The sequence below is a fragment of the Schistocerca cancellata genome, unplaced genomic scaffold (assembly GCF_023864275.1).
Source record: "Schistocerca cancellata isolate TAMUIC-IGC-003103 unplaced genomic scaffold, iqSchCanc2.1 HiC_scaffold_1150, whole genome shotgun sequence".
Classification (NCBI taxonomy): domain Eukaryota; kingdom Metazoa; phylum Arthropoda; class Insecta; order Orthoptera; family Acrididae; genus Schistocerca; species Schistocerca cancellata.
This window is the reverse complement of record NW_026047149.1, coordinates 635,049-658,974: the sequence shown is the minus strand read 5'-3', so window position 1 is coordinate 658,974 and position 23,926 is coordinate 635,049. Positions and strand designations below refer to the sequence as shown.

The window sequence follows — 23,926 nt, the reverse complement described above, 5'->3', positions numbered from 1 at the left end:
TGCTGCCTTGGGACAGAGTGCTGCCTTCGCTAGGAGTGTTGCATTCGTACACAGTGCAGCCTTCGCAAGGAGTGCTACCTTCGCAAGGTGTGCTGCCTTTGCGAGGAGTACTGCCTTTGCAAGGAGTGCTGCCTTCGCAAGGAGTGCTGCCTTCGCTACCAGTGTTGCCTTCGCAAGGAGTGCTGCGTTCAGAATGATTGGTGCCTCCGCAAGGAGTGATGCCTTCGCAAGGAGTGCTGCCTTTGCAAGGAGTACTGCCTTTGCAAGGAGGGCTGCCTTCGCAAGGAGTGCTGCCTTCGCTAGGAGTGTTGCCCTCGCAAAGAGGGCTGCCTTCGCAAGGAGGGCTGCCTTCGCAGGGAGTACTGCCTTCGCTAGGAGTGATGTCTTCGCAAGGAGGGCTGCCTTCGAGAGGAGGGCTGCCTTCGCAGGGAGTGCTGCCTTCGCAAGGGGTAATGCCTTCGCAAGTAGTGCTACTTCTCAGGCAGTACTGCCTTTGCAACGAGTGCTGCCTTCCAATGAGTGCTGCCTTCCCAAGGAGTGCTGCTTTCGCAAGGGAGGCTGCCTTCGCAGAGAGTGCTGCCTTTGCAGGGAGTACTGCCTTCGCAAGGAATGGTGTCTTCGCAAGGAGTGCTGCCTTCGCAGGGAGTGCTGCATCCGCAAGGAGAGCTGCCTTCGCAATGTGTGCTGCCATCGCAAGGAGTGCTGCCTTCGCTGGGAGTGCTGCCTTCGCAAGGAGGGGCTGCCTTCGCAAAGAGGGAGTACTGCCTTTGCAACGAGTGCTGCCTTCCAATGAGTGCTGCCTTTGCAAGGAGTGCTGCCTTCACAAGGAGTGCTGCCTTCGCAAGGAGTGCTGCCTTCGCAACGGGGGCTGCCTTTGTAGGGAGTGCTGTCTTCGTATGGGGTTTTCCCTTGCCAGGAGTGCTGCCTTTGCAAGAAGTGCTGCCTTTGCAAGGAGTGCTGCCTTTGCAAGGAGTGCTGCCTTCGCAAGGAGTGCTGCCTTCGCAAGGAGTGCTGCCTTCGCAAGGAGTGCTGCCTTTGCACAGAGTGCTGCCTTTGCAGGGAGTACTGCCTTTGCACAGAGTGCTGCCTCCGCAAGGAGTGCTGCCTTTGCATGGACTGTTGCCTTCGCAAGGAGTGCTGCCTTTGCAAGGATTGCTGCCTTCGCATGGAGTGCTGCCTTCGCTAGAAGTGCTGCCTTCGCACGGAGGGCTGCCTTCGCAAGGAGGGCTCCCTTCACATGGAGTGCTGATTTCGCAAGGGGTAATGCCTTCGCAAGTACTGCTGCCTTCACAGGGAGTACTGCCTTAGCAACGAGTGCTGCCTTCCAATCAGTGCTGCCTTTGCAAGGAGTGCTCCCTTCGCACGGAGTGCAGCCTTCAAATGGAGTGCTGCTTTTGCTCAGAGTGCTTTCTTCGCAAGGAGTGGAGCCTTCGCAAGGAGTGCTGCCTTCGCAAGGAGTGCTGCCTTCGCAAGGAGTGCTGACTTTGCACAGAGTGCTGCCTTTGCAGGGAGTGCTGCCTTTGCACAGAGTGCTGCCTCCGCAAGGAGTGCTGCCTTTGTATGTACTGTTGCCTTCGCAAGCAGTGCTGCCTTTGCAAGGATTGCTGCCTTTGCAAGGATTGCTGCCTTTGCAAGGATTGCTGCCTTTGCAAGGATTGCTGCCTTCGCAAGGAGTGCTGCCATCGCTAGGAGTGCTGCCTTTGCTAGGAGTGCTGCCTTCGCAGGGAGAGCTGCCTACACAGGGAGTGCTGCCTTCGCAAGGAAAGCTGCCTTCACAAGGAGTGCTGCCTTCGCAAGGAGTGCTGCCTTCGCAAGGAGTTCTGCCTTCGCAAGGAGTGCTGCTTTCGCAGGGTGTGCACCCTTCGCACATAGTGCTGCCTTCACACAGAGTGCTTCCTTTGACAGAGTGCTGCCTTCGCAAGGAGGGCTGCCTTCGCAGGGAGTGCTGCCTACGCAGGGAGTGCTGCCTACGCAGGGAGTGCTGCCTTCGCAAGGAGTGCTGCCTTCGCAAGGAGTGCTGCCTTCGCAAGGACTGCTGCCTTCGCAAGGAGTGCTGCCTTCGCACGGAGTGCAGCCTTCGCACATAGTGCTGCCTTCACACGGAGTGCTTCCTTTGACAGAGTGCTGCCTTCGCAAGGAGGGCTGCCTTTGCAAAGAGTGCTGCCTTCGAAAGGAGTGCTGCCTTTGCACAGAGTGCTGCCTTTGCAGGGAGTGCTGCCTTTGCACAGAGTGCTGCCTCCGTAAGGACTGCTGCCTTTGCATGGACTGTTGCCTTCGCAAGGAGTGCTGCCTTTGCAAGGATTGCTGCCTTCGCAAGGAGTGCTGCCTTCGGTAGGAGTGCTGCCTTCGCTAGGAGTGCTGCCTTCGCAGGGAGTGCTGCCTACGCTGGGAGTGCTGCCTTCGCAAGGAGTGCTGCCTCCGCAAGGAGTGCTGCCTTCGCTAGGAGTGCTGCCTTCGCAATGAGAGCTGCCTTTGCAGGGAGTGCTGCCTTCGCAAGGGGTGGTGCCTTCGCAAGCAGTGCTGCCTTCGCAAGGAGTGCTGCCTTCGCAATGAGGGCTGCCTTTGCAGCGAGTGCTGGCTTCGCAAGGGGTGGTGCCTTCGCAAAGAGTGCTGCCTCTGCAAGGAGTGCTGCCTTCGTAAGGAGATATGCCTTCGCAAGGAGTGCTGCCATCACTAGGAGTGCTGCTTCGCAAGGAGGGCTGAATTCGCAGGGACTGCTGCCTTTGCAGGCAGAGCTGCCTTTGCAAGGAGTGCTGCCTTCGTACGGAGTGCAGCCTTCGCACTTAGTGCTGCCTACCCATGGAGTGCTGCCTTTGCACTGAGATCTGCATTCGCAGGGTGTCTTTAAAAGGAGTGCAGCCTTTGCAAGGAGTATTGTCTTCGAAAGGAGTGCTGCTTTCGCAAGGAGTGCTGCCTTCGCTAGGAGTGTTGTCATCGCAAGGAGTGCTGCCTTCCAGAGGAGGGCTGCCTTCGCAGGGAGTGCTGCCTTCGAAAGGGGTAATGCATTCGCAAGTAGTGCTGCCTTCTCAGGGAGTACTGCGTTTGCAACAAGTGCTGCCTCCCAATGAGTGCTGCCTTCGAAGGAGTGCTGCCTTCGCAAGGAGTGCTGCCTTCGCAAGGAGTGCTGCCTTCGCAATGAGGGCTGCCATTGCAGGGAGTGCTGCCTTCGCAAGGGAAGGTGTCTTCGCAAGGAGTGCTGCCCTTCTAAGGAGAGCTGGCTTCGCAAGGAGTGCTGCCATCGCTGGGAGTGCTGCTTTCGCAAGGAGGGCTGACTTCGCAGGGAGTGCTGCCTTTGCAGCGAGTGCTGCCTTCGCAAGGAGTGGTGCCTTCGCAGGGAGTGCTGCCATCGCAGGGAGTGCTGCATCCGCAAGGAGTGCTGCCTTCGAAGGAGTGCTGCCTTCGCAAGGAGTGCTGCCTTCGCAGGGAGTGCTGCCTTTGCAAGGAGATCTGCCTTCGCAAGGAGAGCTGCCTTCGCTAGGAGTGCTGCCTTCGCAATGAGGGCTGCCTTCGCAGGGAGTGCTGCCTTTGCAGGGAGTGCTGCCTTCGCAAGGAGTGGTGCCTTCGCAAGCAGTGTTGCCTTCGCAAGGAGTGCTGCCTTTGCAAGGAGCGAAGCCATCGCAAGGACTGTTGCCTTCGCTAGGAGTGCTGCCTTCGCAAGGAGGGCTGCCTTCGCAAAGAGGGCTGCCTTCGCAGGGAGTGCTGCCTTCGCAAGGGGTAATGCCTTCGCAAGTAGTTCTGCTTTCGCAGGGAGTACTGCCTTTGCAAGGAATGCTGCCTTCCAAGGAGTGCTGCCTTCGCAAGTAGTGCTCCCTTCGCAAAGAGTGCTGCCTTCGCAAGGAGTGCTGCCTTCGCAATGAGGGCTGCCTTCGCTAGGAGTGCTGCCTTCACAAGGAGTGCTGTCTTCGCAAGGAGTGCTGCCTTCGCAAGGAGTGCTGCCTTTGCAAGGAGTGCTGCCTTCGCAAGGAGTGCTGCCTTCGCAAGGAGTGCTGCCTTCGCAAGGAGTGCTGCCTTCCCATGGAGTGCTGCCTTGGGACAGAGTGCTGCCTTCGCTAGGGGTGTTGCCTTCGTACACAGTGCAGCCTTCGCAAGGAGTGCTGCCTTCGCAAGGTGTGCTGCCTTTGCAAGGAGTACTGCCTTCGCAAGGAGTGCTGCCATCGCAAGGAGTGCTGCCTTCGCTAGCAGTGTTGCCTTCGCAAGGATTGCAGCGTTCAGAAGGAGTGGTGCCTCCGCAAGGGGTGCTGCCTTCGCAAGGAGTGCTGCCTTTGCAAGGAGTACTGCCTTCGCAAGGAGTGCTGCCTTCGCAAGGAGTGCTGCCTTCGCAAGGAGGGCTGCCTTCGAGAGGAGGGCTGCCTTCGCAGGGAGTGCTGCCTTCGCAAGGGGTAATGACTTCGCAAGTAGTGCTGCCTTCTCAGGGAGTACTGCCTTTGCAACGAGTGCTGCCTTCCAATGAGTGCTGCCTTCCAATGAGTGCTGCCTTCGCAAGGAGTGCTGCCTTCGCAGGGAGTGCTGCATCCGCAAGGAGTGCTGCCTTCGCAAGTTGTGCTGCCTTCGCAAGGAGTGCTGCCTTTGCAAGGAGCGCTGCCATCGCAAGGAGTGCTGCCTTCGCTAGGAGTGCTGCCTTCGCAAGGAGGGCTGCTTCGCAAAGAGGGAGTACTGCCTTTGCAACGAGTGCTGCCTTCCAATGAGTGCTGCCTTTGCAAGGAGTGCTGCCTTCGCAAGGAGTGCTGCCTTCGCAAGGAGTGCTGCCTTCGCAAGGAGTGCTGCCTTCGCAACGAGGGCTGCCTTTGTAGGGAGTGCTGTCTTCATAAGGGGTTTTGCCTTCGCCAGGACTGCTGGCTTTGCAAGGAGTGCTGCCTTCGCAAGGAGAAATGCCTTCGCAAGGAGTGCTGCCCTCGCAAGGAGTGCTGCCTTTGCACAGAGTGCTGCCTTTGCAGGGAGTGCTGCCTTTGCACAGAGTGCTGCCTCTGCAAAGAGTGCTGCCTTTGCAAGGATTGCTGCCTTCGCAAGGAGTGCTGCCTTCACTAGGAGTGCTGCCTTTGCTAGGAGTGCTGCCTTCGCAAGGAGTGGTGCCTTCGCAAGCAGTGCTGCCTTCGCAAGGAGTGCTGCCTTTGCAAGGAGCGAAGCCATCGCAAGGACTGTTGCCTTTGCTAGGAGTGCTGCCTTCGCAAGGAGGGCTGCCTTTGCAAAGAGTGCTGCCTTCGAAAGGAGTGCTGCCTTTGCACAGAGTGCTGCCTTTGCAGGGAGTGCTGTCTTTGCACAGAGTGCTGCCTCCATAAAGACTGCTGCCTTTGCATGGACTGTTGCCTTCGCAAGGAGTGCTGCCTTTGCAAGGATTGCTGCCTTCGCAAGGAGTGCTGCCTTCGCTAGGAGTGCTGCCTTCGCTAGGAGTGCTGCCTTCGCAGGGAGTGCTGCCTACGCTGGGAGTGCTGCCTTTGCAAGGAGTGCTGCCTTCGCAAGGAGTGCTGCCTTTGCAAGGAGCGCTGCCATCGCAAGGAGTGCTGCCTTCGCTAGGAGCGCTGCCTTTGCAAGGAGCGCTGCCATCGCAAGGAGTGCTGCCTTCGCTAGGAGTGCTGCCTTCGCAAGGAGGGCTGCTTCGCAAAGAGGGAGTACTGCCTTTGCAACGAGTGCTGCCTTCCAATGAGTGCTGCCTTTGCAAGGAGTGCTGCCTTCGCAAGGAGTGCTGCCTTCGCAAGGAGTGCTGCCTTCGCAAGGAGTGCTGCCTTCGCAACGAGGGCTGCCTTTGTAGGGAGTGCTGTCTTCATAAGGGGTTTTGCCTTCGCCAGGACTCCTGGCTTTGCAAGGAGTGCTGCCTTCGCAAGGAGAAATGCCTTCGCAAGGAGTGCTGCCCTCGCAAGGAGTGCTGCCTTTGCACAGAGATCTGCATTCGCAGGGTGTGGTGCCTTCGCAAGGTGTGCTGCCTTCGGTAGGAGTGCTGCCTTCAAAAGGAGTGCTGCCTTCGCAAGGAGTACTGCCTTCGAAAGGAGTGCTGCCTTCGCAAGGAGTGCTGCCTTCGCTAGGAGTGTTGTCTTCGCAAGGAGGGCTGCCTTCGAGAGGAGGGCTGCCTTCGCAGGGAGTGCTGCCTTCGCAAGGGGTAATGCATTTTCAAGTAGTGCTGCCTTCTCAGGGAGTACTGGCTTTGTAACGAGTGCTGCCTCCCAAAGAGTGCTGCCATCACAAGGAGTGCTGCCTTCGCAAGGAGTGCTGCCTTCGCAAGGAGTGCTGCCTTCGCAAGGAGTGCTCCCTTCGCAATGAGGGCTGCCTTTGCAGGGAGTGCTGCCTTCGCAAGGGCTGGTGCCTTTGCAAGCAGTGCTGCCTTTGCAAGGAGTGATGCTTTCGCGAGGAGTGCTGCCTTCGCTAGGAATGCTGCCCTTCTAAGGAGAGCTGGCTTCGCAAGGAGTGCTGCCATCGCTAGGAGTGCTGCTTTCGCAAGGAGGGCTGACTTCGCAGGGAGTGCTGCCTTTGCAGGAAGTGCTGCCTTTGCAAGGAGTGGTGCCTTCGCAAGGAGTGCTGCCTTCGCAGGGAGTGCTGCATCCGCAAGGAGTGCTGCCTTCGCAAGGAGTGCTGCCTTCGCAAGGAGTGCTGCCTTTGCAAGGAGCACTGCCATCGCAAGGACTGTTGCCTTCGCTAGGAGTGCTGCCTTCACAGGGAGGGCTGCCTTCGCAAAGAGGGCTGCCTTCGCAGGGAGTGCTGCCTTCGCAAGGGGTAATGCCTTCGCAAGTAGTTCTGCATTCACAGGGAGTACTGCCTTTACAAGGAGTGCTGCCTTCCAAGGAGTGCTGCCTTCGCAAGTAGTGCTCCCTTCACAAAGAGTGCTGCCTTCGCAAGGAGTGCTGCCTTCGCAATGAGGGCTGCCTTCGCTAGAAGTGCTGCCTTCGCAAGGAGTGCTGCCTTCGCAAGGAGTGCTGCCTTCGCAAGGAGTGCTGTCTTCGCAAGGAGTGCTGCCTTCGCAAGGAGTGCTGCCTTCGCAGGGAGTGCTGCCTTCGCAGGGAGTGCTGCCTTCCCAAGGAGTGCTGCCTTGGGACAGAGTGCTGCCTTCGCTAGGAGTGTTGCATTCGTACACAGTGCAGCCTTCGCAAGGAGTGCTACCTTCGCAAGGTGTGCTGCCTTTGCGAGGAGTACTGCCTTCGCAAGGAGTGCTGCCTTCGCAAGGAGTGCTGCCTTCGTTACCAGTGTTGCCTTCGCAAGGAGTGCTGCGTTCAGAATGAGTGGTGCCTCCGCAAGGGGTGATGCCTTCGCAAGGAGTGCTGCCTTTGCAAGGAGTACTGCCTTTGCAAGGAGGGCTGCCTTCGCAAGGAGTGCTGCCTTCGCTAGGAGTGTTGCCCTCGCAAAGAGGGCTGCCTTCGCAAGGAGGGCTGCCTTCGCAGGGAGTACTGCCTTCGCTAGGAGTGATGTCTTCGCAAGGAGGGCTGCCTTCGAGAGGAGGGCTGCCTTCGCAGGGAAAGCTGCCTTCGCAAGGGGTAATGCCTTTGCAAGTAGTGCTACTTCTCAGGCAGTACTGCCTTTGCAACGAGTGCTGCCTCCCAATGAGTGCTGCCTTCCCAAGGAGTGCTGCTTTCGCAAGGGAGGCTGCCTTCGCAGAGAGTGCTGCCTTTGCAGGGAGTACTGCCTTCGCAAGGAATGGTGTCTTCGAAAGGAGTGCTGCCTTCGCAGGGAGTGCTGCATCCGCAAGGAGTGCTGCCTTTGCAATGTGTGCTGCCATCGCAAGGAGTGCTGCCTTCGCTGGGAGTGCTGCCTTCGCAAGGAGGGGCTGCCTTCGCAAAGAGGGAGTACTGCCTTTGCAACGAGTGCTGCCTTCCAATGAGTGCTGCCTTTGCAAGGAGTGCTGCCTTCACAAGGAGTGCTGCCTTCGCAAGGAGTGCTGCCTTCGCAACGGGGGCTGCCTTTGTAGGGAGTGCTGTCTTCGTATGGGGTTTTCCCTTGCCAGGAGTGCTGCCTTTGCAAGAAGTGCTGCCTTTGCAAGGAGTGCTGCCTTTGCAAGGAGTGCTGCCTTCGCAAGGAGTGCTGCCTTCGCAAGGAGTGCTGCCTTCGCAAGGAGTGCTGCCTTTGCACAGAGTGCTGCCTTTGCAGGGAGTACTGCCTTTGCACAGAGTGCTGCCTCCGCAAGGAGTGCTGCGTTTGCATGGACTGTTGCCTTCGCAAGGAGTGCTGCCTTTGCAAGGATTGCTGCCTTCGCAAGGAGTGCTGCCTTCGCTAGAAGTGCTGCCTTTGCACGGAGGGCTGCCTTCGCAAGGAGGGCTTCCTTCACATGGAGTGCTGCCTTCGCAAGGGGTAATGCCTTCGCAAGTACTGCTGCCTTCACAGGGAGTACTGCCTTAGCAACGAGTGCTGCCTTCCAATCAGTGCTGCCTTTGCAAGGAGTGCTCCCTTCGCACGGAGTGCAGCCTTCAAATGGAGTGCTGCTTTTGCTCAGAGTGCTGCCTTCGCAAGGAGTGGAGCCTTCGCAAGGAGTGCTGCCTTCGCAAGGAGTGCTGCCTTCGCAAGGAGTGCTGACTTTGCACAGAGTGCTGCCTTTGCAGGGAGTGCTGCCTTTGCACAGAGTGCTGCCTCCGCAAGGAGTGCTGCCTTTGTATGTACTGTTGCCTTCGCAAGCAGTGCTGCCTTTGCAAGGATTGCTGCCTTTGCAAGGATTGCTGCCTTTGCAAGGATTGCTGCCTTCGCAAGGAGTGCTGCCATCGCTAGGAGTGCTGCCTTTGCTAGGAGTGCTGCCTTCGCAGGGAGAGCTGCCTACACAGGGAGTGCTGCCTTCGCAAGGAAAGCTGCCTTCACAAGGAGTGCTGCCTTCGCAAGGAGTGCTGCCTTCGCAAGGAGTTCTGCCTTCGCAAGGAGTGCTGCTTTCGCACAGTGTGCACCCTTCGCACATAGTGCTGCCTTCACACAGAGTGTTTCCTTTGACAGAGTGCTGCCTTCGCAAGGAGGGCTGCCTTCGCAGGGAGTGCTGCCTACGCAGGGAGTGCTGCCTACGCAGGGAGTGCTGCCTTCGCAAGGAGTGCTGCCTTCGCAAGGAGTGCTGCCTTCGCAAGGACTGCTGCCTTCGCAAGGAGTGCTGCCTTCGCACGGAGTGCAGCCTTCGCACATAGTGCTGCCTTCACACGGAGTGCTTCCTTTGACAGAGTGCTGCCTTCGCAAGGAGGGCTGCCTTTGCAAAGAGTGCTGCCTTCGAAAGGAGTGCTGCCTTTGCACAGAGTGCTGCCTTTGCAGGGAGTGCTGCCTTTGCACAGAGTGCTGCCTCCGTAAGGACTGCTGCCTTTGCATGGACTGTTGGCTTCGGAAGGAGTGCTGCCTTTGCAAGGATTGCTGCCTTCGCAAGGAGTGCTGCCTTCGGTAGGAGTGCTGCCTTCGCTAGGAGTGCTGCCTTCGCAGGGAGTGCTGCCTACGCTGGGAGTGCTGCCTTCGCAAGGAGTGCTGCCTCCGCAAGGAGTGCTGCCTTCGCTAGGAGTGCTGCCTTCGCAATGAGAGCTGCCTTTGCAGGGAGTGCTGCCTTCGCAAGGGGTGGTGCCTTCGCAAGCAGTGCTGCCTTCGCAAGGAGTGCTGCCTTTGCAAGGAGCGCAGCCATCGCAAGAACTGTTGCTTCGCTAGGAGTGCTGCTTTCGCAAGGAGGGCTGCCTTCGCAAAGAGGGCTGCCTTCGCAGGGAGTGCTGCCTTCGCAAGGGGTAATGCCTTCGCAAGTAGTTCTGCTTTCGCAGGGAGTACTGCCTTTGCAAGGAGTGCTGCCTTCCAAGGAGTGCTGCCTTCGCAAGTAGTGCTCCCTTCGCAAAGAGTGCTGCCTTCGCAAGGAGTGCTGCCTTCGCAATGAGGGCTGCCTTCGCTAGGAGTGCTGCCTTCGCAAGGAGTGCTGTCTTCGCAAGGAGTGCTGCCTTCGCAAGGAGTGCTGCCTTCGCAAGGAGTGCTGCCTTCGCAAGGAGTGCTGCCTTCGCAAGGAGTGCTGCCTTCCCATGGAGTGCTGCCTTAGGACAGGGTGCTGCCTTCGCTAGGGGTGTTGCCTTCGTACAAAGTGCAGCCTTCGCAAGGAGTGCTGCCTTCGCAAGGTGTGCTGCCTTTGCAAGGAGTACTGCCTTCGCAAGGAGTGCTGCCTTCGCAAGGAGTGCTGCCTTCGCTAGGAGTGTTGCCTTCGCAAAGAGTGCTGCGTTCAGAAGGAGTGGTGCCTCCGCAAGGGGTGCTGCCTTCGCAAGGAGTGCTGCCTTTGCAAGGAGTACTGCCTTCGCAAGGAGTAATGCCTTCGCAAGGAGTGCTCCCCTCGCAATGAGGGCTGCCTTCGAGAGGAGGGCTGCCTTCGCAGGGAGTGCTGCCTTCGCAAGGGGTAATGCCTTCGCAAGTAGTGCTGCCTTCTCAGGGAGTACTGCCTTTGCAACGAGTGCTGCCTTCCAATGAGTGCTGCCTTCGCAAGGAGTGCTGCTTTCGCAAAGAGTGCTGCCTTCGCAGGGAGTGCTGCATCCGCAAGGAGTGCTGCCTTCGCAAGGTGTGCTGCCTTCGCAAGGAGTGCTGCCTTTGCAAGGAGCGCTGCCATCGCAAGGAGTGCTGCCTTCGCTAGGAGTGCTGCCATCGCAAGGAGGGCTGCTTCGCAAAGAGGGAGTACTGCCTTTGCAACGGGTGCTGCCTTCCAATGAGTGCTGCCTTTGCAAGGAGTGCTGCCTTCGCAAGGAGTGCTGCCTTCGCAAGGAGAAATGCCTTCCCAAGGAGTGCTGCCTTCGCAAGGAGTGCTGCCTTCGCAAGGAGTGCAGCCTTCGCACGTAGTGCTGCCTTCCCACGGAGTGCTGCCTTTGCACAGAGATCTGCATGCGCAGGGTGTGGTGCCTTCGCAAGGGGTGCTGCCTTCGGTATTAGTGCTGCCTTCAAAAGGAGTGCTGCCTTCGCAAGGAGTACTGCCTTCGAAAGGAGTGCTGCCTTCGCAAGGAGTGCTGCCTTCGCTAGGAGTGTTGTCTTCGCAAGGAGGGCTGCCTTCGAGAGGAGGGCTGCCTTCGCAGGGAGTGCTGCCTTCGCAAGGGGTAATGCATTTTCAAGTAGTGCTGCCTTCTCAGGGAGTACTGCCTTTGCAACGAGTGCTGCCTCCCAAAGAGTGCTGCCATCACAAGGAGTGCTGCCTTCGCAAGGAGTGCTGCCTTCGCAAGGAGTGCTGCCTTCGCAAGGAGTGCTCCCTTCGCAATGAGGGCTGCCTTTGCAGGGAGTGCTGCCTTCGCAAGGGCTGGTGCCTTTGCAAGCAGTGCTGCCTTTGCAAGGAGTGCTGCTTTCGCAAGGAGTGCTGCCTTCGCGAGGAATGCTGCCCTTCTAAGGAGAGCTGGCTTCGCAAGGAGTGCTGCCATCGCTAGGAGTGCTGCTTTCGCAAGAAGGGCTGACTTCGCAGGGAGTGCTGCCTTTGCAGGAAGTGCTGCCTTTGCAAGGAGTGGTGCCTTCGCAAGGAGTGCTGCCTTCGCAGGGAGTGCTGTATCCGCAAGGAGTGCTGCCTTCGCAAGGAGTGCAGCCTTCGCAAGGAGTGCTGCCTTTGCAAGGAGCGCTGCCATCGCAAGGACTGTTGCCTTCGCTAGGAATGCTGCCTTCGCAAGGAGGGCTGCCTTCGCAAAGAGGGCTGCCTTCGCAGGGAGTGCTGCCTTCGCAAGGGGTAATGCCTTCGCAAGTAGTTCTGCATTCGCAGGGAGTACTGCCTTTGCAAGGAGTGCTGCCTTCCAAGGATTGCTGCCTTTGCAAGGATTGCTGCCTTCGCAAGGAGTGCTGCCATCGCTAGGAGTGCTGCCTTTGCTAGGAGTGCTGCCTTCGCAGGGAGAGCTGCCTACACAGGGAGTGCTGCCTTCGCAAGGAAAGCTGCCTTCACAAGGAGTGCTGCCTTCGCAAGGAGTGCTGCCTTCGCAAGGAGTTCTGCCTTCGCAAGGAGTGCTGCTTTCGCACAGTGTGCACCCTTCGCACATAGTGCTGCCTTCACACAGAGTGTTTCCTTTGACAGAGTGCTGCCTTCGCAAGGAGGGCTGCCTTCGCAGGGAGTGCTGCCTACGCAGGGAGTGCTGCCTACGCAGGGAGTGCTGCCTTCGCAAGGAGTGCTGCCTTCGCAAGGAGTGCTGCCTTCGCAAGGACAGCTGCCTTCGCAAGGAGTGCTGCCTTCGCACGGAGTGCAGCCTTCGCACATAGTGCTGCCATCACACGGAGTGCTTCCTTTGACAGAGTGCTGCCTTCGCAAGGAGGGCTGCCTTTGCAAAGAGTGCTGCCTTCGAAAGGAGTGCTGCCTTTGCACAGAGTGCTGCCTTTGCAGGGAGTGCTGCCTTTGCACAGAGTGCTGCCTCCGTAAGGACTGCTGCCTTTGCATGGACTGTTGGCTTCGCAAGGAGTGCTGCCTTTGCAAGGATTGCTGCCTTCGCAAGGAGTGCTGCCTTCGGTAGGAGTGCTGCCTTCGCTAGGAGTGCTGCCTTCGCAGGGAGTGCTGCCTACGCTGGGAGTGCTGCCTTCGCAAGGAGTGCTGCCTCCGCAAGGAGTACTGCCTTCGCTAGGAGTGCTGCCTTCGCAATGAGAGCTGCCTTTGCAGGGAGTGCTGCCTTCGCAAGGGGTGGTGCCTTCGCAAGCAGTGCTGCCTTCGCAAGGAGTGCTGCCTTTGCAAGGAGCGCAGCCATCGCAAGAACTGTTGCTTCGCTAGGAGTGCTGCCTTCGCAAGGAGGGCTGCCTTCGCAAAGAGGGCTGCCTTCGCAGGGAGTGCTGCCTTCGCAAGGGGTAATGCCTTCGCAAGTAGTTCTGCTTTCGCAGGGAGTACTGCCTTTGCAAGGAGTGCTGCCTTCCAAGGAGTGCTGCCTTCGCAAGTAGTGCTCCCTTCGCAAAGAGTGCTGCCTTCGCAAGGAGTGCTGCCTTCGCAATGAGGGCTGCCTTCGCTAGGAGTGCTGCCTTCGCAAGGAGTGCTGTCTTCGCAAGGAGTGCTGCCTTCGCAAGGAGTGCTGCCTTCGCAAGGAGTGCTGCCTTCGCAAGGAGTGCTGCCTTCGCAAGGAGTGCTGCCTTCCCATGGAGTGCTGCCTTAGGACAGAGTGCTGCCTTCGCTAGGGGTGTTGCCTTCGTACAAAGTGCAGCCTTCGCAAGGAGTGCTGCCTTCGCAAGGTGTGCTGCCTTTGCAAGGAGTACTGCCTTCGCAAGGAGTGCTGCCTTCGCAAGGAGTGCTGCCTTCGCTAGGAGTGTTGCCTTCGCAAAGAGTGCTGCGTTCAGAAGGAGTGGTGCCTCCGCAAGGGGTGCTGCCTTCGCAAGGAGTGCTGCCTTTGCAAGGAGTACTGCCTTCGCAAGGAGTGCTGCCTTCGCAAGGAGTGCTCCCCTCGCAAGGAGGGCTGCCTTCGAGAGGAGGGCTGCCTTCGCAGGGAGTGCTGCCTTCGCAAGGGGTAATGCCTTCGCAAGTAGTGCTGCCTTCTCAGGGAGTACTGCCTTTGCAACGAGTGCTGCCTTCCAATGAGTGCTGCCTTCGCAAGGAGTGCTGCTTTCGCAAAGAGTGCTGCCTTCGCAGGGAGTGCTGCATCCGCAAGGAGTGCTGCCTTCGCAAGGTGTGCTGCCTTCGCAAGGAGTGCTGCCTTTGCAAGGAGCGCTGCCATCGCAAGGAGTGCTGCCTTCGCTAGGAGTGCTGCCATCGCAAGGAGGGCTGCTTCGCAAAGAGGGAGTACTGCCTTTGCAACGGGTGCTGCCTTCCAATGAGTGCTGCCTTTGCAAGGAGTGCTGCCTTCGCAAGGAGTGCTGCCTTCGCAAGGAGAAATGCCTTCCCAAGGAGTGCTGCCTTCGCAAGGAGTGCTGCCTTTGCACAGAGTGCTGCCTTTGCAGGGAGTGCTGCCTTTGCACAGAGTGCTGCCTCCGCAAAGAGTGCTGCCTTTGCAAGGATTGCTGCCTTCGCAAGGAGTGCTGCCTTCGCTAGGAGTGCTGCCTTTGCTAGGAGTGCTGCCTTCGCTAGGAGTGCTGCCTTCGCGGGGAGAGCTGTCTACGCAGGGAGTGCTGCCTTCGCAAGGAGAGCTGCCTTCACAAGGAATGCTGCCTTCACAAGGAGTGCTGCCTTCGCAAGGAGTGCTGCCTTCGCAAGGAGTGCAGCCTTCGCACGTAGTGCTGCCTTCCCACGGAGTGCTGCCTTTGCACAGAGATCTGCATGCGCAGGGTGTGGTGCCTTCGCAAGGTGTGCTGCCTTCGGTATTAGTGCTGCCTTCAAAAGGAGTGCTGCCTTCGCAAGGAGTACTGCCTTCGAAAGGAGTGCTGCCTTCGCAAGGAGTGCTGCCTTTGCTAGGAGTGTTGTCTTCGCAAGGAGGGCTGCCTTCGAGAGGAGGGCTGCCTTCGCAGGGAGTGCTGCCTTCGCAAGGGGTAATGCATTTTCAAGTAGTGCTGCCTTCTCAGGGAGTACTGCCTTTGCAACGAGTGCTGCCTCCCAAAGAGTGCTGCCATCACAAGGAGTGCTGCCTTCGCAAGGAGTGCTGCCTTCGCAAGGAGTGCTGCCTTCGCAAGGAGTGCTCCCTTCGCAATGAGGGCTGCCTTTGCAGGGAGTGCTGCCTTCGCAAGGGCTGGTGCCTTTGCAAGCAGTGCTGCCTTTGCAAGGAGTGCTGCTTTCGCAAGGAGTGCTGCCTTCGCGAGGAATGCTGCCCTTCTAAGGAGAGCTGGCTTCGCAAGGAGTGCTGCCATCGCTAGGAGTGCTGCTTTCGCAAGAAGGGCTGACTTCGCAGGGAGTGCTGCCTTTGCAGGAAGTGCTGCCTTTGCAAGGAGTGGTGCCTTCGCAAGGAGTGCTGCCTTCGCAGGGAGTGCTGTATCCGCAAGGAGTGCTGCCTTCGCAAGGAGTGCAGCCTTCGCAAGGAGTGCTGCCTTTGCAAGGAGCGCTGCCATCGCAAGGACTGTTGCCTTCGCTAGGAATGCTGCCTTCGCAAGGAGGGCTGCCTTCGCAAAGAGGGCTGCCTTCGCAGGGAGTGCTGCCTTCGCAAGGGGTAATGCCTTCGCAAGTAGTTCTGCATTCGCAGGGAGTACTGCCTTTGCAAGGAGTGCTGCCTTCCAAGGAGTGCTGCCATCGCAAGTAGTGCTCCCTTCGCAAAGAGTGCTGCCTTCGCAAGGAGTGCTGCCTTCGCAATGAGGGCTGCCTTCGCTAGGAGTGCTGCCTTCGCAAGGAGTGCTGTCTTCGCAAGGAGTGCTGCCTTCGCAAGGAGTGCTGCCTTCGCAAGGAGTGCTGCCTTCGCAAGGAGTGCTGCCTTCGCAAGGAGTGCTGCCTTCCCATGGAGTGCTGCCTTGGGACAGAGTGCTGCCTTCGCTAGGGGTGTTGCCTTCGTACAAAGTGCAGCCTTCGCAAGGAGTGCTGCCTTCGCAAGGTGTGCTGCCTTTGCAAGGAGTACTGCCTTCGCAAGGAGTGCTGCCTTCGCAAGGAGTGCTGCCTTCGCTAGGAGTGTTGCCTTCGCAAAGAGTGCTGCGTTCAGAAGGAGTGGTGCCTCCGCAAGGGGTGCTGCCTTCGCAAGGAGTGCTGCCTTTGCAAGGAGTACTGCCTTCGCAAGGAGTGCTGCCTTCGCAAGGAGTGCTCCCCTCGCAAGGAGGGCTGCCTTCGAGAGGAGGGCTGCCTTCGCAGGGAGTGCTGCCTTCGCAAGGGGTAATGCCTTCGCAAGTAGTGCTGCCTTCTCAGGGAGTACTGCCTTTGCAACGAGTGCTGCCTTCCAATGAGTGCTGCCTTCGCAAGGAGTGCTGCTTTCGCAAAGAGTGCTGCCTTCGCAGGGAGTGCTGCATCCGCAAGGAGTGCTGCCTTCGCAAGGTGTGCTGCCTTCGCAAGGAGTGCTGCCTTTGCAAGGAGCGCTGCCATCGCAAGGAGTGCTGCCTTCGCTAGGAGTGCTGCCATCGCAGGGAGGGCTGCTTCGCAAAGAGGGAGTACTGCCTTTGCAACGGGTGCTGCCTTCCAATGAGTGCTGCCTTTGCAAGGAGTGCTGCCTTCGCAAGGAGTGCTGCCTTCGCAAGGAGAAATGCCTTCCCAAGGAGTGCTGCCTTCGCAAGGAGTGCTGCCTTTGCACAGAGTGCTGCCTTTGCAGGGAGTGCTGCCTTTGCACAGAGTGCTGCCTCCGCAAAGAGTGCTGCCTTTGCAAGGATTGCTGCCTTCGCAAGGAGTGCTGCCTTCGCTAGGAGTGCTGCCTTTGCTAGGAGTGCTGCCTTCGCTAGGAGTGCTGCCTTCGCGGGGAGAGCTGTCTACGCAGGGAGTGCTGCCTTCGCAAGGAGAGCTGCCTTCACAAGGAGTGCTGCCTTCACAAGGAGTGCTGCCTTCGCAAGGAGTGCTGCCTTCGCAAGGTGTGCAGCCTTCGCACGTAGTGCTGCCTTCCCACGGAGTGCTGCCTTTGCACAGAGATCTGCATTTGCAGGGTGTGCTGCCTTCGCAAGGTGTGCTGCCTTCGGTATTAGTGCTGCCTTCAAAAGGAGTGCTGCCTTCGCAAGGAGTACTGCCTTCGAAAGGAGTGCTGCCTTCGCAAGGAGTGCTGCCTTCGCTAGGAGTGTTGTCTTCGCAAGGAGGGCTGCCTTCGAGAGGAGGGCTGCCTTCGCAGGGAGTGCTGCCTTCGCAAGGGGTAATGCATTTTCAAGTAGTGCTGCCTTCTCAGGGAGTACTGCCTTTGCAACGAGTGCTGCCTCCCAAAGAGTGCTGCCATCACAAGGAGTGCTGCCTTCGCAAGGAGTGCTGCCTTCGCAAGGAGTGCTGCCTTCGCAAGGAGTGCTCCCTTCGCAATGAGGGCTGCCTTTGCAGGGAGTGCTGCCTTCGCAAGGGCTGGTGCCTTTGCAAGCAGTGCTGCCTTTGCAAGGAGTGCTGCTTTCGCAAGGAGTGCTGCCTTCGCGAGGAATGCTGCCCTTCTAAGGAGAGCTGGCTTCGCAAGGAGTGCTGCCATCGCTAGGAGTGCTGCTTTCGCAAGGAGGGCTGACTTCGCAAGGACTGTTGCCTTCGCTAGGAATGCTGCCTTCGCAAGGAGGGCTGCCTTCGCAAAGAGGGCTGCCTTCGCATGGAGTGCTGCCTTCGCAAGGGGTAATGCCTTCGCAAGTAGTTCTGCATTCGCAGGGAGTACTGCCTTTGCAAGGAGTGCTGCCTTCCAAGGAGTGCTGCCATCGCAAGTAGTGCTCCCTTCGCAAAGAGTGCTGCCTTCGCAAGGAGTGCTGCCTTCGCAATGAGGGCTGCCTTCGCTAGGAGTGCTGCCTTCGCAAGGAGTGCTGCCTTCGCAAGGAGTGCTGCCTTTGCAAGGAGTGCTGTCTTCGCAAGGAGTGCTGCCTTCGCAAGGAGTGCTGCCTTCGCAGGGAGTGCTGCCTTCCCAAGGAGTGCTGCCTTGGGACAGAGTGCTGCCTTCGCTAGGAGTGTTGCATTCGTACACAGTGCAGCCTTCACAAGGAGTGCTACCTTCGCAAGGTTAGCTGCCTTCGCTAGCAGTGTTGCCTTCGCAAGGAGTGCTGCGTTCAGAATGAGTGGTGCCTCCGCAAGGGGTGATGCCTTCGCAAGGAGTGCTGCCTTTGCAAGGAGTACTGCCTTCGCAAGGAGGGCTGCCTTCGCAAGGAGTGCTGCCTTCGCTAGGAGTGTTGCCCTCGCAAAGAGGGCTGCCTTCGCAAGGAGGGCTGCCTTCGCAGGGAGTACTGCCTTCGCTAGGAGTGATGTCTTCGCAAAGAGGGCTGCCTTCGAGAGGAGGGCTGCCTTCGCAGGGAGTGCTGCCTTCGCAAGGGGTAATGCCTTCGCAAGTAGTGCTGCCTTCTCAGGCAGTACTGCCTTTGCAACGAGTGCTGCCTTCCAATGAGTGCTGCCTTCCCAAGGAGTGCTGCTTTTGCAAGGAGGGCTGCCTTCGCAGAAAGTGCTGCCTTTGCAGGGAGTACTGCCTTCGCAAGGAATGGTGTCTTCGCAAGGAGTGCTGCCTTCGCAGGGAGTGCTGCATTAGCAAGGAGTGCTGCCATCGCAATGTGTGCTGCCTTCGCAAGGAGTGCTGCCTTTCCAAGGAGCGCTGCCATCGCAAGGAGTGCTGCCTTCGCTGGGAGTGCTGCCTTTGCAAGGAGGGGCTGCCTTCGCAAAGAGGGAGTATTGCCTTTGCAACGAGTACTGCCTTCCAATGAGTGCTGCCTTTGCAAGGAGTGCTGCCTTCGCAAGGAGTGCTGCCTTCGCAAGGAGTGCTGCCTTCGCAACGGGGGCTGCCTTTGTAGGGAGTGCTGTCTTCGTAAGGGGTTTTCCCTTGCCAGGAGTGCTGCCTTTGCAAGAAGTGCTGCCTTTGCAAGGAGTGCTGCCCTTGCAAGGAGTGCTGCCTTCGCAAGGAGTGCTGCCTTCGCAAGGAGTGCTGCCTTCGCAAGGAGTGCTGCCTTTGCACAGAGTGCTGCCTTTGCAGGGAGTACTGCCTTTGCACAGAGTGATGCCTCCGTAAGGAGTGCTGCCTTTGCATGGACTGTTGACTTCGCAAGGAGTGCTGCCTTTGCAAGGATTGCTGCCTTCGCAAGGAGTGCTGCCTTCGCTAGAAGTACTGCCTTTGCACGGAGGGCTGCCTTCGCAAGGAGGGCTCCCTTCACATGGAGTGCTGCCTTCGCAAGGGGTAATGCCTTCGCAAGTACTGCTGCCTTCACAGGGAGTACTGCCTTAGCAACGAGTGCTGCCTTCCAATCAGTGCTGCCTTTGCAAGGAGTGCTCCCTTCGCACGGAGTGCAGCCTTCAAATGGAGTGCTGCTTTTGCTCAGAGTGCTGCCTTCGCAAGGAGTGGAGCCTTCGCAAGGAGTGCTGCCTTCGCAAGGAGTGCTGCCTTCGCAAGGAGTGCTGCCTTTGCACAGAGTGCTGCCTTTGCAGGGAGTGCTGCCTTTGCACAGAGTGCTGCCTTTGCAAGGATTGCTGCGTTTGCAAGGATTGCAGCCTTCGCAAGAAGTGCTGCCTTTGTATGTACTGTTGCCTTCGCAAGGAGTGCTGCCTTTGCAAGGATTGCTGCCTTTGCAAGGATTGCTGCGTTTTCAAGGATTGCTGCCTTCGCAAGGAGTGCTGCCATCGCTAGGAGTGCTGCCTTTGCTGGGAGTGCTGCCTTCGCAGGGAGAGCTGCCTACGCAGGGAGTGCTGCCTTCGCAAGGAAAGCTGCCTTCACAAGGACTGCTGCCTTCGCAAGGCGTGCTGCCTTCGCAAGGAGTTCTGCCTTCGCAAGGAGTGCTGCTTTCGCACGGTGTGCACCCTTCGCACATAGTGCTGCATTCACACAGAGTGCTTCCTTTGACAGAGTGCTGCCTTCGCAAGGAGGGCTGCCTTCGCAGGGAATGCTGCCTACGCAGGGAGTGCTGCCTACGCAGGGAGTGCTGCCTTCGCAAGGAGTGCTGCCTTCGCAAGGAGTGCTGCCTTCGCAAGGACTGCTGCCTTCGCAAGGAGTGCTGCCTTCGCACAGAGTGCAGCCTTCGCACATAGTGGTGCCTTCACACGGAGTGCTTCCTTTGACAGAGTGCTGCCTTCGCAAGGAGGGCTGCCTTCGCAAAGAGTGCTGCCTTCGAAAGGAGTGCTGCCTTTGCACAGAGTGCTGCCTTTGCAAAGAGCGCTGCCTTTGCACAGAGTGCTGCCTCCGTAAGGACTGCTGCCTTTGCATGGACTGTTGCCTTCGCAAGAAGTGCTGCCTTTGCAAGGATTGCTGCCTTCGCAAGGAGTGCTGCCTTCGGTAGGAGTGCTGCCTTCGCTAGGAGTGCTGCCTTCGCAGGGAGTGCTGCCTACGCTGGGAGTGCTGCCTTCGCAAGGAGTGCTGCCTTCGCAAGGAGTGCTGCATTCGCTAGGAGTGCTGCCTTCGCAATGAGGGCTGCCTTTGCAGGGAGTGCTGCCTTCGCAAGGAGTGGTGCCTTCGCAAGCAGTGCTGCCATCGCAAGGAGTGCTGCCTTTGCAAGGAGCGCAGCCATCGCAAGGACTGTTGCCTTCGCTAGGAGTGCTGCCTCCGCAAGGAGGGCTGCCTTCGCAAAGAGGGCTGCCTTCGCAGGGAGTGCTGCCTTCGCAAGGGGTAATGCCTTCGCAAGTAGTTCTGCTTTCGCAGGGAGTACTGCCTTTGCAAGGAGTGCTGCCTTCCAAGGAGTGCTGCCTTCGCAAGTAGTGCTCCCTTCGCAAAGAGTGCTGCCTTCGCAAGGAGTGCTGCCTTCGCAATGAGGGCTGCCTTCGCTAGGAGTGCTGCCTTCGCAAGGAATGCTGTCTTCACAAGGAGTGCTGCCTTCGCAAGGAGTGCTGCCTTCGCAAGGAGTGCTGCCTTCGCAAGGAGTGCTGCCTTCGCAAGGGGTGCTGCCTTCCCATAAACTGCTGCCTTGGGACAGAGTGCTGCCTTCGCTAGGGGTGTTGCCTTCGTACATAGTGCAGCCTTCGCAAGGAGTGCTGCCTTCGCAAGGTGTGCTGCCTTTGCAAGGAGTACTGCCTTCGCAAGGAGTGCTGCCTTCGCAAGGAGAGCTGCCTTCGCTAGCAGTGTTGCCTTCGCAAGGAGTGCCTCGTTCAGAAGGAGTGGTGCCTCCGCAAGGGGTGCTGCCTTCGCAAGGAGTGCTGCCTTTGCAAGGAGTACTGCCTTCGCAAGGAGTGCTGCCTTCGCAATGAGTGCTGCCTTCGCAAGGAGGGCTGCCTTCGAGAGGAGGGCTGCCTTCGCAGGGAGTGCTGCCTTCGCAAGGGGTAATGCCTTCGCAAGTAGTGCTGCCTTCTCAGGGAGTACTGCCTTTGCAACGAGTGCTGCCTTCCAATGAGTGCTGCCTTCGCAAGGAGTGCTGCTTTCGCAAGGAGTGCTGCCTACGCAGGGAGTGCTGCATCCGCAAGGAGTGCTGCCTTCGCAAGGTGTGCTGCCTTCGCGAGGAGTGCTGCCTTTGCAAGGAGCGCTGCCATCGCAAGGAGTGCTGCCTTCGCTAGGAGTGCTGCCTTCGCAAGGAGGGCTGCTTCGCAAAGAGGGAGTACTGCCTTTGCAACGAGTGCTGCCTTCCAATGAGTGCTGCCTTTGCAAGGAGTGCTGCCTTCGCAAGGTGTGCTGCCTTCGCAAGGAGTGCTGCCTTCGCAACGAGGGCTGCCTTTGTAGGGAGTGCTGTCTTCATAAGGGGTTTTGCCTTCGCCAGGACTGCTGCATTTGCAAGGAGTGCTGCCTTCGCAAGGAGAAATGCCTTCGCAAGGAGTGCTGCCTTCGCAAGGAGTGCTGCCTTTGCACAGAGTGCTGCCTTTGCAGGGAGTGCTGCCTTTGCACAGAGTGCTGCCTCCGCAAAGAGTGCTGCCTTTGCAAGGATTGCTGCCTTCGCAAGGAGTGCTGCCTTCGCTAGGAGTGCTGCCTTTGCTAGGAGTGCTGCCTTCGCTAGGAGTGCTGCCTTCGCAGGGAGAGCTGCCTACGCAGGGAGTGCTGCCTTCGCAAGGAGAGCTGCCTTCACAAGGAATGTTGCCTTCACAAGGAGTGCTGCCTTCGCAAGGAGTGCTGCCTTCGCAAGGAGTGCAGCCTTCGCACGTAGTGCTGCCTTCCCACGGAGTGCTGCCTTTGCACAGAGATCTGCATTCGCAGGGTGTGGTGCCTTCGGTAGGAGTGCTGCCTTCAAAAGGAGTACTGCCTTCGCAAGGAGTACTGCCTTCGAAAGGAGTGCTGCCTTCGCAAGGAGTGCTGCCTTCGCTAGGAGTGTTGTCTTCGCAAGGAGGGCTGTCTTCGAGAGGAGGGCTGCCTTCGCAGGGAGTGCTGCCTTCGCAAGGGGTAATGCATTTTCAATTAGTGCTGCCTTCTCAGGGAGTACTGCCTTTGCAACGAGTGCTGCCTCCCAAAGAGTGCTGCCATCACAAGGAGTGCTGCCTTCGCAAGGAGTGCTGCCTTCGCAAGGAGTGCTGCCTTCGCAAGGAGTGCTCCCTTCACAATGAGTGCTGCCTTTGCAGGGAGTGCTGCCTTCGCAAGGGCTGGTGCCTTTGCAAGCAGTGCTGCCTTTGCAAGGAGTGCTGCTTTCGCAAGGAGTGCTGCCTTCGCTAGGAATGCTGCCCTTCTAAGGAGAGCTGGCTTCGCAAGGAGTGCTGCCATCGCTAGGAGTGCTGCTTTCGCAAGGAGGGCTGACTTCGCAGGGAGTGCTGCCTTTGCAGGAAGTGCTGCCTTTGCAAGGAGTGGTGCCTTCGCAAGGAGTGCTGCCTTCGCAGGGAGTGCTGCATCCGCAAGGAGTGCTGCCTTCGCAAAGAGTGCTGCCTTTGCAAGGAGTGCTGCCTTTGCAAGGAGCGCTGCCATCGCAAGGACTGTTGCCTTCGCTAGGAGTGCTGCCTTCACAAGGAGTGCTGCCTTCGCAAGGAGTGCTGCCTTCGCAAGGAGTGCTGCCTTCGCAAGGAGTGCTGCCTACGCAGGGAGTGCTGCCTTCGCAAGGAGTGCTGCCTTCGCAAGGAGTACTGCCTTCCCAAGGAGTGCTGCGTTGGGACAGAGTGCTGCCTTCGCTAGGAGTGTTGCATTCGTACACAGTGCAGCCCTCGCAAGGAGTGCTACCTTCGCAAGGTGTGCTGCCTTTGCGAGGAGTACTGCCTTCGCAAGGAGTGCTGCCTTCGCAAGGAGTGCTGCCTTCGATAGCAGTGTTGCCTTCGCAAGGAGTGCTGCGTTCAGAATGAGTGGTGCCTCCGCAAGGGGTGATGCCTTCGCAAGGAGTGCTGCCTTTGCAAGGAGTACTGCCTTCACAAGGAGGGCTGCCTTCGCAAGGAGTGCTGCCTTCGCTAGGAGTGTTGCCCTCGCAAAGAGGGCTGCCTTCGCAAGGAGGGCTGCCTTCGCAGGGAGTACTGCCTTCGCTAGGAGTGATGTCTTCGCAAGGAGGGCTGCCTTCGAGAGGAGGGCTGCCTTCGCAGGGAGTGCTGCCTTCGCAAGGGGTAATGCCTTCGCAAGTAGTGCTGCCTTCTCAGGCAGTACTGCCTTTGCAACGAGTGCTGCCTTCCAATGAGTGCTGCCTTCCCAAGGAGTGTGCTGCTTTCGCAAGGAGGGCTGCCTTCGCAGAGAGTGCTGCCTTTGCAGGGAGTACTGCCTTCGCAAGGAATGGTGTCTTGGCAAGGAGTGCTGCCTTCGCAGGGAGTGCTGCATCTGCAACGAGTGCTGCCTTCGCAATGTGTGCTGCCTTCGCAAGGAGTGCTGCCTTTCCAAGGAGCGCTGCCATCGCAAGGAGTGCTGCCTTCGCTGGGAGTGCTGCCTTCGCAAGGAGGGGCTGCCTTCGCAAAGAGGGAGTACTGCCTTTGCAATGAGTGCTGCCTTCCAATGAGTGCTGCCTTTGCAAGGAGTGCTGCCTTCGCAAGGAGTGCTGCCTTCGCAAGGAGTGCTGCCTTCGCAACGGGGGCTGCCTTTGTAGGGAGTGCTGTCTTCGTAAGGAGTTTTCCCTTGCCAGGAGTGCTGCCTTTGCAAGAAGTGCTGCCTTTGCAAGGAGTGCTGCCTTTGCAAGGAGTGCTGCCTTCGCAAGGAGTGCTGCCTTCGCAAGGAGTGCTGCCTTCACAAGGAGTGCTGCCTTTGCACAGAGTGCTGCCTTTGCAGGGAGTACTGCCTTTGCACAGAGTGCTGCCTCCGCAAGGAGTGCTGCCTTTGCATGGACTGTTGCCTTCGCAAGGAGTGCTGCCTTTGCAAGGATTGCTGCCTTCGCAAGGAGTGCTGCCTTCGCTAGGAGTGCTGCCTTTGCTAGGAGTGCTGCCTTCGCGGGGAGTGCTGCCTACGCAGGGAGAGCTGCCTTCGCAAGGAGAGCTGCCTTCACAAGGAGAGCTGCCTTTGCAAGGAGTGCTGCCTTCGCAAGGAGGTCTTCTTTCGCACGGAGTGCAGCCTTCGCACATAGTGCTGCCTTCAAACAGAGTGCTTCCTTTGACAGAGTGCTGCCTTCGCAAGGAGGGCTGCCTTCGCAGGGAGTGCTGCCTATGCAGGGAGTGCTGCCTTCGCAAGGAGTGCTGACATCGCAAGGAGTGCTGCCTTCGCAGGGAGTGCTGCCTTCGCAAGGAGTGCTAACTTCGCACGGAGTGCAGCCTTCGCACAGATAGCTGCCTTCACACGGAGTGCAGCCTACGCACAGTGTGCTGCCTTCGCAATAAGTGCTGCCT

General features: G+C 58.5%; 8 protein-coding genes across 8 annotated transcripts; all 8 read left to right on the top strand.

Moving 5' to 3' along the window:
* The first annotated feature begins 4,681 nt into the window (after positions 1-4,681).
* On the top strand, positions 4,682-5,641 carry LOC126160052 (ice-structuring glycoprotein-like). Its single transcript, XM_049916858.1, has one exon. The coding sequence runs from the start codon at positions 4,682-4,684 to the stop codon at positions 5,639-5,641; it is 960 nt and encodes a 319-aa protein (XP_049772815.1).
* LOC126160050 (uncharacterized) lies at positions 5,638-6,252 on the top strand. Its single transcript, XM_049916857.1, has one exon. It carries the CDS (start codon positions 5,638-5,640, stop codon positions 6,250-6,252), a length of 615 nt encoding a protein of 204 aa, XP_049772814.1.
* Positions 6,249-6,845, top strand: LOC126160049 (trophinin-like). Its single transcript, XM_049916856.1, has one exon. It carries the CDS (start codon positions 6,249-6,251, stop codon positions 6,843-6,845), a length of 597 nt encoding a protein of 198 aa, XP_049772813.1.
* A 6,792-nt stretch (positions 6,846-13,637) lies between these two features.
* On the top strand, positions 13,638-14,450 carry LOC126160048 (uncharacterized). The gene has a single exon (XM_049916855.1). It carries the CDS (start codon positions 13,638-13,640, stop codon positions 14,448-14,450), a length of 813 nt encoding a protein of 270 aa, XP_049772812.1.
* Positions 14,447-15,043, top strand: LOC126160047 (trophinin-like). The gene has a single exon (XM_049916854.1). The coding sequence runs from the start codon at positions 14,447-14,449 to the stop codon at positions 15,041-15,043; it is 597 nt and encodes a 198-aa protein (XP_049772811.1).
* Positions 15,044-15,850: 807 nt separating this feature from the next.
* LOC126160046 (uncharacterized) lies at positions 15,851-16,663 on the top strand. Its single transcript, XM_049916853.1, has one exon. It carries the CDS (start codon positions 15,851-15,853, stop codon positions 16,661-16,663), a length of 813 nt encoding a protein of 270 aa, XP_049772810.1.
* A 4,188-nt stretch (positions 16,664-20,851) lies between these two features.
* LOC126160045 (uncharacterized) lies at positions 20,852-21,754 on the top strand. The gene has a single exon (XM_049916852.1). The coding sequence runs from the start codon at positions 20,852-20,854 to the stop codon at positions 21,752-21,754; it is 903 nt and encodes a 300-aa protein (XP_049772809.1).
* Positions 21,751-22,797, top strand: LOC126160044 (trophinin-like). Its single transcript, XM_049916851.1, has one exon. It carries the CDS (start codon positions 21,751-21,753, stop codon positions 22,795-22,797), a length of 1,047 nt encoding a protein of 348 aa, XP_049772808.1.
* The last annotated feature ends 1,129 nt before the right edge of the window (positions 22,798-23,926 follow it).